Source organism: Monodon monoceros, unplaced genomic scaffold (genome assembly GCF_005190385.1).
Source record: "Monodon monoceros isolate NGI ecotype Baffin Bay Population unplaced genomic scaffold, NGI_Narwhal_1 Super_Scaffold_14, whole genome shotgun sequence".
In the NCBI taxonomy this organism is placed as follows: Eukaryota; Metazoa; Chordata; class Mammalia; order Artiodactyla; family Monodontidae; genus Monodon; species Monodon monoceros.
Window position 1 is genome coordinate 30,562,068 of NW_021703770.1, and position 19,707 is coordinate 30,581,774.

A 19,707-nucleotide genomic window follows, 5' to 3' on the forward strand; every position below is an offset into this window, starting at 1 on the left:
AACAATTTAAAATACTGCTTTTACTAATTTCAACATAGCATTCTTTGGGAAATATTAATATATTCCCTAAAGTGGATGGATAAACTACAAAAATCTAGTACAGGTGTGAAACACAGCCTTAACATTTCTTCTTTAAATCCATAATCTAATGTTTATTTCATTAATGTTAAAACAAAAATAAAGAGTAAAGTAGCCTCAAAAGCTATAAAATTATGAAACACAGAATCTCAAAGCCATAAAGAGCCTCTTTCAAAAAGAAAGAAAACGGAGGCCAAAGGAAGAGTAGATCTACCAAGTTTATAAAATTATGTGAAGTAATCGAAAAAGCTGTGACACAACCCAAACATTAATCAGTTGTGTAACTTTAAGATGAATTTTAGTGTCTCTGGATCTGAGTTTTCTACACCTATAAAATAAGGAGTTAGGCCAATTGATCTCTAAATTCTCTTCATATTTGAAAGTCTAAGACCCTATGATTCTAAACAAAATCATAAGCTAGAGAACGTAAACAATGAGACAAATACCTTTTTAATTCAAAGGAAAATTTTTTTAAATTATTTTATCTGAATTGAAGACACTAGGGAAGGTTCTTATTCATTGATTAACCTGAATATTAATTTCAGCTATTTTATTCAAGATAAGCTTAAGTATAAGAGAATTATGAAGTGTAATTTTCATTCTGTACCTTGTTTGAGCGTAATGACACTCGTCCTCCACAACGAGCACAGAACTTTGTTTGGCAATATGAACAGTTATGGCCACATCCATCAGCAAACTTTGTTTTGTGGCAGATACCACAGGTTGGAGCATCGCCTTTCTGTTCTTGCTGCTGCTGTGATTCTTCTCCCATCTTCTTTACCTGCTCCTTATACATTTCAAACTGCTGATGAAGTTTTCTGCAGAGAACACAGATAAGAAAAATTTGGTTTCCTGATGTCTCAAAAAAAAAATAATTACCACAATCTGTGGACACAATTTTATATCCAAAAAAATCCATAGGAGAATACAGAATAAAAATTTAATTTTCTGTTTATAGAATAACATCTTTTATGGCACATCACATCATAAAAGTGTTGTAACTAGTTCTGCCTTCTGCCTTCTGATATATATGCTAATTTAAGAAACAATACAATTAAGATACTTCTTTGAACTGTAATTGTAAAATTTCTACCAACCATTTGTAATATATTTTCAATCATATACCGTAAAATATTTACAATGTTATTTTTCAACAGTTTAGCTTCACAAAAAGACTGATTTGACTTACACAGTGAAACCAAAACCTATGAACTTCAAATCATTGAGACAGAATTTCAATTGGAATGATCTTAAGAATCCAAACAGAGGGGAAAACATTGGATGAGTGGTCTCACTAACTGTTTAAATCTATTCAATAGTCTCGACATTAGTTGGCTGCAAAGACACTATGAAATATTAGAAGCCTACCAAATAAGGCTGTACAAATAAAAGTATTTTTCTAGTTAAAAATAAATAGTGATAAAACTTCTCACTTCCATTGTCTTTATAAAGGATAATTTAAAATATTTAGAACTATAATTTGGATTTATAAACCAAAGTTCCTAATCAGAACTAATGTTTAGGATTTACAAAGCTGTAAATAATGTCACTCCCATCCTAGAAAGGACAAAAGGCTAAATAATCTAAAATATCATAACTTGTTTTGAGCCCTTCACAGAGTTGAGGTTATAAGGCAACCAAATAATCTAAACTCCAAAGAGCAACAAGCCCTTCCAAAGAGCAATGGGCCACACTGTTTCTCTTTTGGCAGAACACAGGAGAAAGAGGTGTTTCCTCTTACAATTAGGTAAGAGGAAATTCATTAAAACTTTAACAAATTGTAAAGGCCAAGTGTGGGCTAACATGACAGTTTGGAATATCTAGGGGCCCAGACTCAAGGGAAGTTCACACTCACTCCCAAGCACTCTTCCACATACCTCCACTGGTTATTCATCAGGCATATTGAGAGCAGGGCATGAGAACAAAAAGAACCCTTTGGGGGTGCACATATGCAGGTATAACAGAAGTGACTGACTAGTGGCTGCTAGGACACAGGCACATTTTCCCAGACTATTTCTCCTAAAAAAGCCAAAGCTATAAGCCACAGGAAAAGGGAGTAAACTCTGTCATCCCCAGGACAAAGGTAAAGATCCATTGCAGCTAGGGAAAAGCTTGAAAAAAAACCCTCTTCCCATGAAAGAGGGACAAAAACCATCTTCAACCAAGATCTTATCCACAAATTAAAGGCCTTTTATCACTAAGGGAGGGGTGGAAACTCCTGCCCCAAACCATTCAGAGGTATAAGGCACATTTGCTTCCACAGGAAGGAGGGAGTAAAAACCTTGAGCAAGCCTCATCCCTGAGGCCTAGGTGGACAAAGCCTGTTCAAAGATGGAAGATAGAACACACACAACAGAACACCCCGCCCCTATCACAAGCCTAGGATCAAGAAATAAGCACCAGTTGTCTACCTCTGGGGAATGGGCAAGAACATGGGGAGAGACCCCCTCCCTCTGTGACATAAGTGGATAGGAATGGCTGAAGGGGTAGCAAAACATTAAAAACAAAACAAAACTTACAGTACTCCTGCATCCACCCCAAGCAAAAAGCAACAGTGGCCCACTTTAGAGGAATTTGAAGATAGTAGTGCACTAAAGATAATGATGGCAACAGCAAAATCCAAACCTGTCTGAACCTCTGACTTGATTGGTGATTTAATCCCCAATACTGACAGTCTGACAGAAAAGGCATGCCAACTTTAAGGCGTAAATACAACTCAAAAGCATGAGACTCAGGGGAAAAAATCACAAGGAATAAACAACCCGTTGTCAAGAGATAATCACTACAAGTAGATTCAGAGATGACAAAGATGATAAGATTATCAGACACAGACTTTAAAATGATTAAAATTATTTAGGTAAAAGATATAGAGAAAAAAGGTGGACAACAGACATGAGCAAATAGGGTACTGAAGCAGAAAGATGGAAACTGTAAGAGTCAAATGGAAATACTGGAAATAAAAAATATGTCCTCAGAGATGAAGAATTCCTTTGATGGTCTCATGAGTAGGCTTGAAAGAACTAAGGAAAAGAACAGTAAACTTGAGAATAAGTCAATAAAAATTATCCACATTAAAACAGAAAAAAAAAAGTGTAGGAAAAAAAGAACATCCAAGGGACTTCCCTGGTGTTCCAGTGGTTAAGACTCCGTGCTTCCATGCAGGGGGCATGGGTTTGATCCCTAGTCAGGGATCTGATCCTGCATGCTGTGGCCAAAAAGAAAAAAAAAAAAAGAGAGAGAGAGCATCCAAGAGCTAAAATGATCTAACATGTAAAACTGGAGTCCCAGAAGATGAAGAAAGAGAAAACAGAACAAACAGAACAGAGGAAATACTTGATGGGATAACGGCCATGAATTTTTCAAAACTAATGAAAGGCAGCAAATCACAAACACGTGAACTTCAGAGAATCCTTTGTAGAACAAATACCACACACACACACTTTTACACACATCATAGTCAAATTGCTAAAAACCAAACATAAAGAGAAAACTAGAAAAGCAGCCAGAGAAAATAACATACTATTTACAAAGAACCAATGATAAGAATTACAGAAGATTATTTTTCAGAAACCATGCAAGTTAGAAGACTTTGGAATGACATCTTTATAAAGCACAGACAGGAAGTAACAAAAAAAAAAAAAACCTATCAACCCAAGATCTTACATGCAGTGAAATTATGCTTGAAAAAATGAAGACAAAATAAAGGCTTTTTCAGGCAAAGAAATGTTAAAGGAAGACATTAACTGCAAGGGATTTGAAGTAAGTTCTTCAGGCAGGAGTATGATACTCCTTGGAAGAATCTTATGGAAAACCAGACCTAGACATAGAAATAAATGCTTATGTCAAAAAGAAAAAAGTCTCAAATCAGTTTCAAAAAAAGAAAAAGGAAAGTTAAACCCAAAGAAAGTAGAAGGAAGGAAATTTTAAAAGATTAGAGAAGAAATCAATGAAACCAAAAACTGATTCTTTTTAAAATAGAAACAATAGAATTGATAAACTTCCAGCCAGAATGATCAAGGAAGAGAGAGAAAGAAAGAGAGAAGATGCAAATTACCTACAACAATGATAGAGGTAACACCACTACAGACTTCACAGTTAAACAAAATTAAATGTAAAAGATTATAAGAGAATATTACAAACAACTCTATGCCCAAAATTCTACAACTTACATGAGAAACAGACCATCTTCTTGAAAGACAGAAATAAGTACACCTCACTCAAGAACTAGATAGCCTGACAAGTCCTAAAGCTATTAAAGAAATTTAACTCATAGTTTAAAAACCTTTCAAAAATAAAACTCCAGTTCTCCATGGCTTTATTGATGAATCCTGCAAAATATTTAAGGAAGAAACAATACCAATTCTACATAATCCGTTCCAGAAAGTAAAAGTGAAAGAAACATTTAACTAATTTCCTAAGGCCAACATTACTCTGATACCAAAACCATACAAAAATATAATAAGAAAAGAAAATTATAGACCAATATTCCTCATGAGAAGGTGCAAAAATCCTCAACCCAACATTAGCAAGCCAAATCCAGAAATATGTTAAAGAATAATACATCACAAATAGGTGATGTTTATCCTGGGAATGCAAGTTTGGTTCCACATTCTAAATTCAAGCAATATAATTTACCACATTAACAGATTAAGGGGAAAGAAACATATGATTATGTCAAAATATGCTGAGAAAGCAGCTGAATCAGCAAACTAGGAATAGACAGAAACTTCCTTAATGCAATAACAGTATCCACAAAAGACTCTACAGCTAACATCATATTGTATTTGAAAAATTGAGTGCTTTCCCCCTGAAATCAGGAACAAAGCAACGTCTCTTCTCTCACTACTCCTACTCTCACTACTCCTCTCTCACTACTCCTACTCTCACTACTCCTCTCTCACTACAACACTGGACTGGAAATCCTAGCTAATGCATCAAAGCCAGAAAAAACAATAAAAATTAAAGCCATAGAGATTGGAAAGGAAAATTTTTAAACTGCACAGATGGCATAATTGTCTATGTATAAAATCCCAAAGAAACTATAAAAAAATCTCCTATAATAAATAAATGAGTTTAGCAAGGTCACAAGATACAAGCTCAATATACAAAAAAAAATTGTATTTTTATATACTAGCAATAGACAGCTGGAAATCAAAATTTTAAAAAGTAATCTGCAATGGCATCAAAAAAAAATAAAAGACTGAGGTATAAATCTAACAAAATATGTGCAGGCTATCTTTGGTAAGAACTATAAAACACTAATAAAAAGAATCAAAAGAGAGATCTAATTAATAGTAGAAATATACTGTATTCATCAATGAGAAGTCTCAATATTGTTAAGATATCAATTCTCTACAAATTGATCTATTGATTCAATGTCATCTCAGTCACAATCTCGGAAAGAATTTTTTAAACAAATCGACAAGCTCAATCTAAAATTTGTATGGAAAAGCAAAACTCTCAGAATAGGCAGAATATTTTGAAAAACAAAAAGATTGAAGGACTCACATTACCTGATTTTAAGACTTAACTAGAAAAGTTACAGAAGTAATCAAATATTGGCAAAGGATAAACACACATACAATAGAACAGAATCGAACAGAGTCCAGAATAGTCCAACACTTAAATGGTCATTACTTTTTTAAAAAGATGCCAAGGTAATTCAATGATAAAGAATAACGCTTTAAAGCAACGGAAAATTCACATGTAAAAAAAGTAACTGGAAATCCATGTGTAAAAAAATGAACCCCAACTCATACCTCACACTTATACAAAAATTAACTAAATGTATTACAGAACCGTAAACAATAGATTACAGAACTAAATAAAATGACTATAACTATAAAACTTCTAGATGGAAACATTGACAAAAAGTGAGGCCTTGGGTTAAACAAAGACTACTTAGCTAGATTAGACAAGCATACCTTCAATAAAATCTAAAAAGCATGAACCAGAAAGCAACCAATGGCAATATATAAATGAATGAGCATAGCTGTGTTCCAATAAAATATTATTTATGGACACTGAAAACAGGCAGTGGGCCAGATTTGGCCCATGGGTCGCAGATTGCCCACTTTTATAAGATATGATTTCATTTATATAACATTCAGAAAGAGGCAAATTATTAGGACAGAAATCAGAACAATGGTTGCTAGGAGCTGGAGTAGAGCAAGAGGATTAACTACAAATGGACACAAGGAACGTTTGGAGGTGAAGGAAATAGTCTGTCTTGATTATGGTGGTAGATATTTAACTATGTATGTTTTCCAGAATTCAGTGAAGTGTATGTCTTAAAGGTGAATTTTACTGCAAATAAACTATACCTCAAATAAGCCTGACTTTTAAAAAAGTTAGTTTCAAAGTGCTAACCTAAAGTCAGTAGGTAAATTAAAAATAGATCTATGTAAGTCCTTTTACCTACTTAACCACAAAAGCAGACTTCCTTTTTCACACCTAATATTAGTAAATTCAAATAGCCGTGCCAGTTTTCTCGATTTTTTTCTATAACTTCAGACAACATACTGTTTTTCCCTGATGATCTCCCACCAGGTTTAAGTGAATCTCTGTTTACACAAAATAAGCACCACTACAGGAAACCAAAGCCCATAAACATGTACCAGAGCAAGCATGATTTTAGTGGACCACTGAATGAATTCTGCATCGTAGCTTCTCTCAACCATTTAGAAGAACTATCTTTCTATATGTGAGGTATATTATACATTTCTACTGTATACCTGGGTATACACTTATAATCAATCTCTGGCATATCTTTCAGCACATGGCTGAACCCCACTGGGAAACAGAGAAAGAAGAAGAAAATTAGAGTAATGTTTTGTTTTAGTTCTAGAGGCACTGGAGTATTAGGCAAGTTACCAAGTCACACTGGAACAAAAAGCAGAAATCTAGTTAAGTCAATTGTTGTACAAAATAATGCCTCAAGGGAAGTAGAAACCCCATTTCACAAACAGGGAGAAGGCCAATCACATTAGCAGAAAAATTAGTAATTATGTATCCCAAAGTGCTAGATTAGAGCTATTTAAAACTCTTTTACATAACAACTGTAGTAATCCCAGAGACTACAGCATTATTAGGGCTGTAGGATGGGATCAAATCTTCCCAGCTGTAGGCAGCAAAGAGAGAGAGAGAAGCCGAAATTCAGATAGGACTAGACTACAACAGCTTGAGGCGATAAGAGAGGACTTATAGATTTTGTGTATTCATCCTTCCAGTCCTATAAAATGAGAAACTACCATATGTAGAAGTGGTGGTGTACAGGCAGATTCGGGAGCTAAATTATATTCCTTGCCAAAAAGAGCATTTCTTCCCTTCCCATTTATAAATAGGCCAAATTCTATCTCTGCTTCCTCACCCCAGTCACTCTTCAATCAATCTAATCTAATTTCCAGTCTACTTCTTAATTCTCACAAAGTTTACCAAGGATCTCCCTGTATCTAAAACTAATGGACAAATTTTTTAGTCTCCATCTTACTGAGTTCTCAACAATACTTGAAATTATGTTCACAGGCCCACTGGGCTTTCATTACACTCTCCTGGTTCTCTTCCTGTATCTGCCATTCATTTTCTCTCTCCTTTGAAGGTCAAGACTCAGGTCCCTCTTCTCTTTTCATTCTATGTCTTCTTAGGCAATCATACCCACACCTAAGATTTCAATTTCCACCTATATATAAATTACTTATAAATGTAAATCCTCAGCTCAGACTTCTCCTCTGAGCTTCAATATTCAATTGCCTACTTGACATCTCTATTTGGAAGTCTCAGTGCCAGTTGGAATTCAGTGTGTATCAAAGGGAACTCCTAATTTTCCTATTAAACTAAATTCCCTGCCAGTGTTCCTGCCAGTGCACAATTTCAGTGAATTGTGCCACCATTTAATTATGCAGGCCTGAAATCTAGAATTATTCTAGAAATATCTCCCTCCTTCAAATGCATAATTAATCTAAGTCCTTTCAATTTTACTTCTTAAATATGTCTTGAATCCTTCCGCTTGTCTCTGAATCCATTGTCAATACCATAGGCCTTGTTACCATCAATGCCCACCTAGCCTCCTGGCTAGGCTACTCACATCCACACTTCTCCCCTTCTGCGTACTACAGAAAAATTATCTTGTCATCTCACTGCTTAAAATACGCTAATGGCTTCTGATTGTTTTTAAGAAGAAAAGTCTTCTTATGAAGACATACAAAGCCTTGAATGTTCTCACACACATTCACCCCTTCAACCTCATTTTTTGCACTGCTTCTTTCCCCTCTTTCAGCTAAAGCCACTCACCCTTTAGACTCACTATGGTGCATCCATTATAGGGCATTTATATTTTATACATGCTCTCGCTTCCTCCTAGGATAGATTACAATGCACACCTTTTTTAAAATTTTCTTTCTTTCTCTGTTTTTAAACCGTAGGTATCCAAAACAGAGTTGATCATGAGCTTGGTTGCACTGATCCATGCTTGGCTCCCTTTTTAATTAACTATTTTCCCTTCCCTGATGTGACTTCCCTTCCCTCAGGAACCAGTCTTTACATTTTTATATTAAAATCTAAATAGAATAAACAATAGTTAATGCATATGGTGCTTATTGTGTATCAGGTAGATAGGTACTATTATAAATATTCTACTATTATTCTATTCTACAGAGAAGCTATTTTTACTTACAGTCACACTGCTAGTAAGTAAAGCCAGATACAAATTCAATGTTGCTGCAGAATCCAAGCTCCAACAACTATAAGTTTACACATTTTAATGGCTGTATAATGTTCCCTATTTACATTTTATTCATACCTTTATTTTTTAAAAGTTGGCACTTTATTCTGAAAAAGAATAGATTTATACATATAACTGAATCACTGTGCTGTACACCTGAAACTAACATGATATTGTAAATCAACTATACTTCAATTTAAAAAAAGAATTAGTAAATAAATAAATAAGTTGGCCCTTTATAATTCATTACTGTATATTTCCAATAAATTGTAATATTTCTGTAATGAGATATTTATAAACACATATGTTTTTCTCTGAGATATGTATACAGAAATATAATAGACATACTCAAGTTCACTAAATATTTCTGAACTTCCCTCCAAATGGCTTAACCCAGTTAGCACACCTGCAAACAGGGTATGAAGGCTCCAGTTTTCTCTTATCCTTGCCTATACATGATATTATTCAATTTTTAAAATTTTGCAGCTTGGGTAGATATGAACTGATGTTTTATTTTTTTAAGTTCACATTTTTCTGACTCCTAATGAAGTTCAGCCAGTTGAACTGCCCTACCTGTGAACTACCTATTCCTGCCATCCTTTACCAAAACTCTATTGGTTTTCCTGGTGGGGCGGGGGCAGGGTGGGGGGGTTATGGGGTTGTTTATTTGTTTTTGCTGATTTGCAGAAGAACCCTGTAAAGCCTATATGTTAATTCTTTATAAGCTGAGCATAGCAAATGTCCTAGTCTGACAAATGATGGCTAATTTTGTTCAGCAGAATTCTTTAATTTTGTTGCATTCTAATACATCAGTTTCTCCCTGCATGGTTCGTGGTTTTGGTGGCTGGCTATAATAAAAATCCTTACTTACTCCTGAGTCAGTCACAAAAAATTCTACAGTTTCTTCTAACAGCTTTATAATTTTGCCTCTCACATTTAGGCTTTTAATCAATCTAAAGTTTATTTTTATATGTGATGTGATGCAAGAACTTAATTTTAATCTTTTGCGTATAGAGACTCTATTTTCCCAGCACCATTAAAAAGACCATCCTTTCTTCCACTGATTTGTGATAGCAATCTATCATATACTTAGTTCTCACATGTGCAAATGTCTATTTATGGACTCTGCATTCTATTTCATTGGGTTTTTTGTTTGTTCCACTCCAAAACAACATTGTCAGAACCAAACTCCAAATACAATGAAAGGTCTAAACAATCTTAAATATATAAGCTTATATATTTAAGTTTATAAATATAAATATAAAGGTAAATACATAAGTTTCCAGTGATGTAAATCAGAGGTAAGCAAACTTTTTCTGCAAAGGTCCAGATAGTAAATATTATAAGCCTTGTGGATCTTAGGGTCTCTGTCATAGCTACTCAGTTTTGCCAAAGGGATGTGAGAGTAGCCATAGATAAACAAATAAATGAGCTTGACTGTGTTCCAACAAAAGTTTATTTACAAAAACAGGCAGCAGCCAGGATTTGACCCACAGGCCATATTTTGCAGATCCCTGATACAGATAAAAGAGTCAAAGATGTACTCACATTTAATTTAAAACTTTTATGACAAATAAATATTTAAAAGACATATACAATAATTTATCAATTTAGAAATATTGCTTTTTCCACTTTATTTCAAAAAGCTGTTTTATCCAAATTTTTCATGTCTATTTTCTCCATCCTCACCAAAGCAACTCATTGAACTGTTTTCCAAAGTAAAATTTCTTCACTTCTGACTTCTTTAAGAAAACAGAAATTTTTCAATCTGTTAGCTCCTAGTAATCCTGCTGTGCCTGGTAATTTTATGCCCAGCCACATAGCTTTTTGTTGCTGTTGTTGCTTTCCCATACATCTTACAAGTGTACTTTCATGATTTCCATAACACTGACTTTCATTAGATGATGAGTTTGGAGTTGTGCTTTCTACAAGTTCATGGCATGCAGCTATAAAATGTGATCATTAAATGCAGTCACACACATTATAGAGTGCTTTTCAAACTGCAGAGTACAACCCAATATAAGGACATAAAATCAATTTAGCAGGCCAAGACTCATGATTTTTAATGAAATAGAACAGATCATAGCATTGGAAAGAGTACAAGGAAGATTTCATATAAATCTTGTTTCTATTACACATATATATGTATATTTCTATGTAGGTATGTGTATACTGGGTTATAGTGCAAAATATATTTCTTTTTATGGATGTAAGTTTTTTTAAAAAGTATAAAAGCCACTGCTTTACTAATCCGCTGACAGAACGGACTAATGTCCTTTTATTAAAAAAAGGATAGGGCTTCCCTGGTGGTGCAGTGGTTGAGAGTCCACCTGCTGATGCAGGGGACACAGGTTCGTGCCCTGGTCCGGGAAGATCCCACATGCCGCTGAGCAGCTGGGCCCGTGAGCCATGGCCGCTCGGCCTGCGCGTCTGGAGCCTGTGCTCCACAATGGGAGAGGCCACAACAGTGAGAGGCCCGTGTACCGCAAAAAAAAAAAAAGAATAAACATATGTCATATAGATGGTCATCCCAGTCACAGAGCAGGTCTCTCCTCTGAACTTCTAAATAGCTGCCTAAGTGACTATTACAACTCTACTGGTTTTCTAAAATACAAATCTGACCATATCACCCTGTTCCTCTCCCTGGAACGCCTTTTCTCCCTTTCTTGGCCAGATGCAGAGGCACCAAAACATCAAACAGTAGGGCATGCTCAAGAAACGGTATCTATAGCATTATCAAATAAATAAATGGGAAACTAGAGACATAGACACCCTGACATAGTAACTAGATTTAACGTTTGAAAATATTTTTAAATAGCTGAAGTACTTCACTTTCACAAATAACTACAAAATTTTCCAAAGTAATAAGAAAAAATAATGGCATCAGAATGTATATCACAGCACTATTCATAGCCAAAAACTAAAAACAATTGCAATGTACAGAAATAGTAAAACATAAATGAATTGTAGTATTTTCAGACACTAGAGTACCATACAATCATGAGAATGAATGAAATACAACTATATGCAATCATATGAATGGATCTCACAAACACGTTAAGCAAAATAATATAGACACAATATACCATATGATTCTATTTGTATGAAGTCTAAATATAAGTAGGCAAAAATAATATGTGGTGCTAGAAAAAATTCAAGATAAAAGCCACCCCCTGGGGTGGTAGACAGTCCTCCCTGGAAGGAAGCATAAGGAAGAGATCCTGAAGGGCTGGTAATGTTCTGCTTCTTGCTTTCAGTGATGATTTCCAGATATATTCACTGTCTGACAATTCAATGAGCTGTATATTTTCAAATTGTGCACTTTTCACTACATATGTTATGTTTTAATAAAAACTTTACTTGGCAATAAACACTTTGGTAATTTTATCAATTTTTCTAAATGCATTTTCTGAACAAGCAATCTATCATCATTTCTTTATTTATTGATCCCTTTTTTGAGCCAAAAGGAATTTAAGGTGGTTCTAAGATATATGACAAATGCAGTCAATTTTAGACCACTCAGGTTGAAGACTATCTATGTTGGACCTGGAAACATATTTATGTGCAGGAACTGCCTTCACTATTTCACAAGTCCATATCAACTGCTTTGACCAGTCAAGCGCCAATAAGAAGTACGTAGCTTACAAGAAAACATCGTTGTCCATATCATCCTCAAGCTTAAGAAAAAGTAGAAAAAAAACAAGTGGAATTTTTTAAGTAAAATTAACAATATTCTCAATGACCCTTCAATTTCCATTGTCATTAGCCTTCAAAACAATAAAATCAACTTTTGGAGAGATCTATCAGCTTTCCCTTATAAGTTAATAATAGGCTGCCCAGGCATTTAGTATTTCACTTCTGACCCTAGAGTCAGCGTTATTGCAAGTTAACATGATTAAGCACAGCAAAGGAATCATGTGATACACTTAGTCTTAACATCAACAGGTACAAGCAGGATTTCCAAAACATCCTTCTAAGGAACACTCTATGACCTGAAACCTACAGATTTAGTCTTCTGGAAGAGATAGGACAGAAAAACTACCTCAGGGTTATGATGGAAAAGACTGTTAATAAGTCATGTTAACAATTAGCACTTCAACAAAAGCCTCAAAATGTTGATCTTTGGACTTATGTTTCACAACTAAAAAGACACAAACAATTTTGCATGGACTGTTGGAAATCTGCTCCATCAGGAGACCTTAAATAAAAGAGTCTTAAGAATCCCCAGAAACAAATGGTCTTTGGAGAGAAAGAGCTAACCAATGACTCTTGTATCAAACAGATGACAAACCAAAGTAGACAGCTTCCATCCAAGAACAGAAGAATGATTTTCTGATATCTCGCTCCTCCCTTTAAAAATTATTTTGTTTACTCTTTATCCTATTTATTATTGTACTTTGTAATCTCTAATGTTCAACTAAGGGTTTCTCAGTATGCTTTCATAATATTTTCACTGTTAACCCATTTTTAATCTCCTTTCACTGCCACCTAAGAGAATACAAAGAAATCTCCCTGTAATCCCACTGACAAAATTGAATTGGTATTCCTTGAAACACTACATACAGCAAATTTCCTTCCTTTGAGAGGATACTTCTGTATTTGAATTTTCTTCATATTATTAACCTTACCCTTCAGTATTGTAAAACTTAGATCTTGATCTCAAGTCATTACTTACAGCAGTTTCAGAAGAACCAACAGTACCAAGAATGGGGACTAATACTGGAGTTACCTTTGCTACTACAGCATTCTTTTGGCATGTCTTTATCTTTTGGCATCCTGAAATACCCATCTCATTGCAATAAATAAGAATCAAATGTAAACTAACTGTACTAGATGTTACTAGTGCTCACCATATAGAGTTTCCTCTCTTCATGAGGACTTCCTTGCAGTTAGTTAAGAGCCTTGTGACAAGTTCTGGGCAATGAGCTATGAGTAAAAGTGACCTATGTCACTTCCCGTCTTACACAATTAAGAATAAATGTGTGAGGGCTTCCCTGGTGGCACAGTGGTTGAGAGTCCGCCTGCCGATGCAGGGGACACGGGTTCGTGCCCCGGTCCGGGAAGATCCCACATGCAGCAGAGCGGCTGGGCCCATGAGCCATGGCTGCTGAGCCTGCGCGACCGGAGCCTGTGCTCTGTAACGGGAGAGGCCACAACAGTGAGAGGCCCGCATAGCGCAAAAAAAAAAAAAAAAAAGAATAAATGTGTGTAAGTCTTTCATCATATAAATTTCCCTATAAGTATTGCCTCAGCTTCAGCTCCCAAATATTAATATGCTGTATTTTCATTTATTTCTGTTCAAAATATATACGAATTTCCTTTTTTTTCCCTTTGACCCATGGATTATATAATAGTTTCCAAACATTTGGGGAGTTTTAAGATATCTTTCTGTTATTAATAACTAATATAATTTTGGTCATAGCACATAGTTTTATGGTTGAATTCTTTTAAATTTATTGAGACGTTTTATGGCTCATAGAATATGTTCTATTTTGTAAAATTTCTGTGTGTACTTTAAAAGAATGAGTATTCTGCTATTGTTGAGTAGAAATGTTCTAAAAAAATTCATTCCATTCAGCTGGTTGATAGTATTGTTCAGGTCTTCTGTATACTTACTGATTTTTCTGTCTACTTGTTCTATCAATTATTAAGAGATAGATCTTGTAATCACTGACAATAATTAAAAATGTCTCTATTTCTTCAAAAAAAAAATAAGAATAAATGTGAGTTTTCCATTCTCTCTCTCTTCCTCTGATGCAGCGATCCTGGTAGCTATGTGTTCTAATTGGCTTGCCAACAAGATGGAAGCAGCCTAGATCCCTAAACTGACACTTGGAAGAGAAGCATTCTATAATCCTATAAATAAGTCTTAGTCTTTTCATGGGCTAGTGCCCCTGGGCTGTGACTGTCACAAGTGCTTCTCAGCTTCTTTTCCTGTTTTGGAGAGACAGGAAGGTTAGGGGGACAATAATTGGGTATTTCTCTACTCTCATGTTGGTTAGGCTCTGGCAAAGTAGTTTCCTTTGAGAATGAAAATCTCTCGGAGTATGTCAAAATGGTTACTTTTCCCATCCCCCTGGTGAAAGTATGAGGGAATTTTTCACTGATCTTTACCTTGAGAACTTGGTAGAGTTCATGGAGGTAAAACTTACAAAACTGGGGTGGGGGATCCCCTAAAGGTGGATTTCCAAGAATTTTTAACTCTTAAGTTAGTCCACACTCAGCCTTCAGTATTTCCTCAATTTCCTACCAGCTCCTAGCTCCAGTGGTTTCTGCTCCCAGCAAGCTGTGATTCTCTTTATTCACCTCTTCTTTCAGTTGTCAGGGCATTGATTTATCCTGTGTCCTCAATTTTCTGGGATCTAAGAAGGGTTGTTGATTTTCAGTTTGTTCAGCATTTTTCTCATTGTAAGGATGGGAGTGACAGCTTCCAAACTCTATATGTCAAAGAGGAAACCAGAAGTCTCCACAGTATTGTTTTTAATTACTTATCAGCATGTTTTCCCTCTTGAATATGAAATATTTGAGAGCAGGAACCATAGTCCTTTTATCTCTGGATGCCTAGTACCATGCACAGTGTGAGAATTTTCAGGGCTAAGTCTTGGACCTTCTTATCTGCTCTTCATCACATACTCTCTCTCTCTACGTCATCTTGTCTCCTCTTCTAGTTTTATGCATTATACTGACAACTCTGAAAGTTATATCTGCAGCTAATCCATATCTCTCCTTCAAAGCTGGTTAACTTATTAGCATCTTAAATTTTAAAAATTTAAAACTTCAGTTTTAGTTTCTACCTCTAACCTGTTCATCCTTTCCCCTTCTTGATCATAGTTAATGGTATCACCACCCAATGAGTTCTTCCAATCAGAATTCTGGCAGTCCTCTTTGGTTCTCTCATCTTCCTTACTAACTTCTTCTAAATCTACTCCACTAAAAAATCATGTCATTTCAACCTCCAAATATATCCCCAATCCACTTCCCTCCATCTTCAGTATCATCAACCTGGTCCAAGTCATCATAATCTCTAGCCAAGTCCTTCACAAAAGCCTCCTCATTACTCTCTCGACCTCCATCCTCACTCACTCTACTCATAGAACAGCCAGATTTTTATACATAAATTAAATTATGTGACTCCCATGTTTAAAACTTTTCAGTATCTTCCCTTTATACTGACATTCAGATCCAAACTCCTTCTCACTCTCTAGAGAAACAATGCCCTGTCTGAGTCCTACCTTCAGAACCTCACTTCCTGTCACACTCCCTCTTGTCCACTATATTACAGCCACACTAGTCTTCTTTGTGTCTCTCAAACCCTTTGCTACCTAATAACTTTCACCTATGATTTCTCTATGCTAACACTCTTCCCCTTAGCATCGTTTTCCTATTAAAATACCTCATTATCAAAGAGGATTACTATATTAGTGGCCATCTCATTCCAATATTTCAAATTTTAGATTTTCCTAATATTTCAAAAGTACATTTTTTTGGGGGGGAGGTGGTACACGGGCCTCTCACTGTTGTGGCCTTTCCCGTTGCGGAGCACAGGCTCCGGATGCGCAGGCTCAGCAGCCATGGCTCACAGGCCCAGCCGCTCCACAGCATGTGGGATCTTCCCGGACCGGGGCACGAACCCATGTCCCCTGCATCGGCAGGTGGACTCTCAACCACTGCGCCACCAGGGAAGCCCTCAAAAGTACATTTATTATTTAACATGTCACAACATGAATAAAACTGTTATTACATGAAAATTCAAAATCAAACTAATCCAAATGATTGGTTTAATTAATCTGTATTAAAAAACGTACCTTTGATGTTATGCTACATATTGGCAACACCAAGTTAAAATAACAGTTGCATTAAATAGCATTTATCATTTTTTCCTAGTATGCCCATTTTAATTATCCAAAGACTCATTTACACCCTACATATAACCTATATTATATTATCTTTACAGACAAATTTCCCTCATTTTAATATTAATGTGAAAAAATAGTGAAAGAAAGAAAAGAATTTAAAATTATTGAATTTGTATATTAAGCAATTTCTGCAAAGATGAATGAACTGACAACTGAAAATTGGCTCAATCCATTTTCTATGCCTCAGTACTTATGGAAAGTCAAAATGGGATACTTTGTTCTACTTATACCTATATTTTCACATGAATTACCCAAATCAAAATTACATTACATTCAAAGTTCAAAATTACATTCCTGTTACATTAAAAAAACAAACTATGAAATAAACAAATTCCAAAAATACAGACCTCAAAGAACCTACATTATTAAAGCTTTGAAAATCACAACATGAGATTTATAGAAATTCATTAAAATGAAATTACTGTTCAGGAAATATTAGATTTTTAAATACTATCTGATAGAATATTTACTTAGTTATTCTACTGTGAAAACGTTCATACAGAATATGAAAAGCATAAGTCCTACTTTTTAACATTTATAAATTAAAATGAATACCTAGAATTCAACTCTCCAAAATAATTTAATAGGTGAGTGAATAGAAAGTAAGCAGAAAGGATGTTATCTTTCTCAAATGGTAGTCAAAGAGAGAAACAAATGAGGTGATTCAGAAATAAGAAGTCCTAGACTCTGATCAAAGAGAAGATGAATTAAAGGAGAAGATTCAGAAGTACCCCGATCTGTGGATCAGAAAGATAAAAGGAAAGCTCCTAGAAAATTATATATCAGAAAATCTTCAGCACAATAAGATTGTAAGATGAAGAAAGTAGCTATTAAGAGAACTTATTAGTTCTGATTTTTTTAATTGTATAAATCACAGAACAAGAAGAATGAATTAGTTGTCCAAGAAACATTAATGGAAATAATAGTTATTAATTTGGAATTAATTTTTAAAATATCGGAAAGTACTAGTCTTTTCTCCTACAATCTTCCTAGCCAAAAATCAAAGCAAACTATATTATATTTATTATTGAAATAAAGCTATTGCTTTTCAAATTTGCCTTGATCTTTGTTTATCCCAGTCAAATGTCATTTTGTTTCAATAATTATTGATCACTTTTTAAAGTTACTAACAAAACATCTATTTTATTTAATGTCCACTGTAATCTACTAAATAACATAACAATCTTGATTATTTTCTAAAACCTACAAACAAGATACATAACTGGCATCATTTAAAATTCAGACAAAGTCGCATCTAATTATATTTTGCTATTGATTTTACTACCTTATTATGTTTCAGTGCCTTAGAGAAAAATCAGCAAAACAATGACATTGTGTGCAATTTTAATACAATTTTTGCTGATTAGAGAAAGATTATTGAATTTATTTCTATTCCTTGGGACACAGTATTCTTACATCATAAAAGGGTAAAACATGTAAAATCAGTTGTGAAGACGCATTTATTGAGTTCCTACCATGGATCAGTCACTCTGCTATATGTCAAGGATAGAATATAGACAAGACAAATACGGGTCTTGACTTCAACTGGCTTAAATACAGCAACAATTCCAACCGTAGAAATACATTATTAGCTAGTAGGAGAAGCATATCACAATACAGTTTTACTTCAGTTGAAAATGAAACACTGACCAAATTTAAAATAAAATGCATACAAGGTAACATAAAATGGATGAGGGGTTACCCTCAATAATAACAAAACAAAAAGACATTATCTTCTATTTTCATTAAAGGCAAAATGTGAATGTTTTTCTGAATGTTTCATCTTAAGGCTCCTGGCAGTTATTCTTGTTCTCTCCTAGAGCTCATGTCACTTTTCAATCTACCCATTCATACAACCAAACCATCTACTCCATAGACATAATTCCTACTTTTATGAAGTGCAGAGGCTGACTGGTAAGAGCATTTCTGAGTAAGACGGCAGTTATCATGGGGAGTGTGGAATTTAAATCTATGCAATCTTTACAACATAAATAATATTTCTTGCACAAAGATAAAAAGATACAAGTATGAACAACTTCTTAAAGAGTGTATTTTAATCTACTAATAACTGAAATAAACGGAATGGACATTTTTTAATGTTTCAGACCAATGTGATAATAAATTGCTGGATTTCCCAAATTATGTTTCATAACCTAATGAAATATTCAGTGAAAATAGGATTCAATAGTCACATAAATTTAGTTAATATTGTATGTTCTAATACCTTGGAGCATATTTAGACACTCAGAAGTATAACAATAAAGAAATCTTCTTAACCTTTTTTAAAAGAACCCTTCCAAAACTACTTAACCAAAGATTGAATTGGGGGGTAAATACTTCTTAATGTCTTCTGGAATTATTTTTGAAAGAAATATACTTTGGAATATACTGCATATTGGAGAAAGATATTTTACTGGATAAATACAGTTTATATAATTTATACTAAAGTTGGGGGGAGAATTATCTCTTCGTTCTTACTACCCTATGAATTATCCTTGTTTTCTTTTAATATTTCCATGGGATATGAAGTATCAAAGGTGAAAATATCAAACTCATAACCTAACAATTTTCATTTCTGAGGAATGTTATTCCAAGGGCAGTATTTTAATACATACTCTTCAGTATGTTATGCTATTAGAGATAATATTTAGTCTGTACAGATCAGCTTACTTACGTCTGGGGCTCCTTTTCATTTTGTTGTTTTTGCTGGGGCTGGAGAACGTTATTTACCAGTTCAGTGATCCCACTAAAGGGAAACCACCTGTTTAAATAAGCAAATAATGTGACTGAATAACCAAATGAATAAAACAAATGGTCAAATGTTTTCTTATCCATACTAATAAAAATACACAGGCACAAAAGCTACAGCCAATGGAAATATGAGCTCCAATTATCATCCAGGCAGTCAGAATATAGGGAAATTAAGTTTGAATACTTAACCAGTCCACAAGCAGGCAGCAAAAAACTACATCTAGTCAGTATGTAGATGAAGTA

General features: G+C 34.6%; 1 protein-coding gene across 1 annotated transcript in view; it reads right to left on the reverse strand.

The window, feature by feature from the left end:
• The window catches only part of RIMS2 (regulating synaptic membrane exocytosis 2), a 649,263-nt gene that overhangs the window by 463,263 nt on the left and 166,293 nt on the right, over positions 1 to 19,707 (reverse strand). The window contains exons 8-9 of the mRNA XM_029222530.1: positions 19,388 to 19,474; positions 686 to 896 (exon numbers count right to left, since the gene is read on the reverse strand). Coding sequence (XP_029078363.1) covers positions 686 to 896; positions 19,388 to 19,474 — 298 coding nt within the window. The remainder of the gene's footprint in view (positions 1 to 685; positions 897 to 19,387; positions 19,475 to 19,707) is intronic.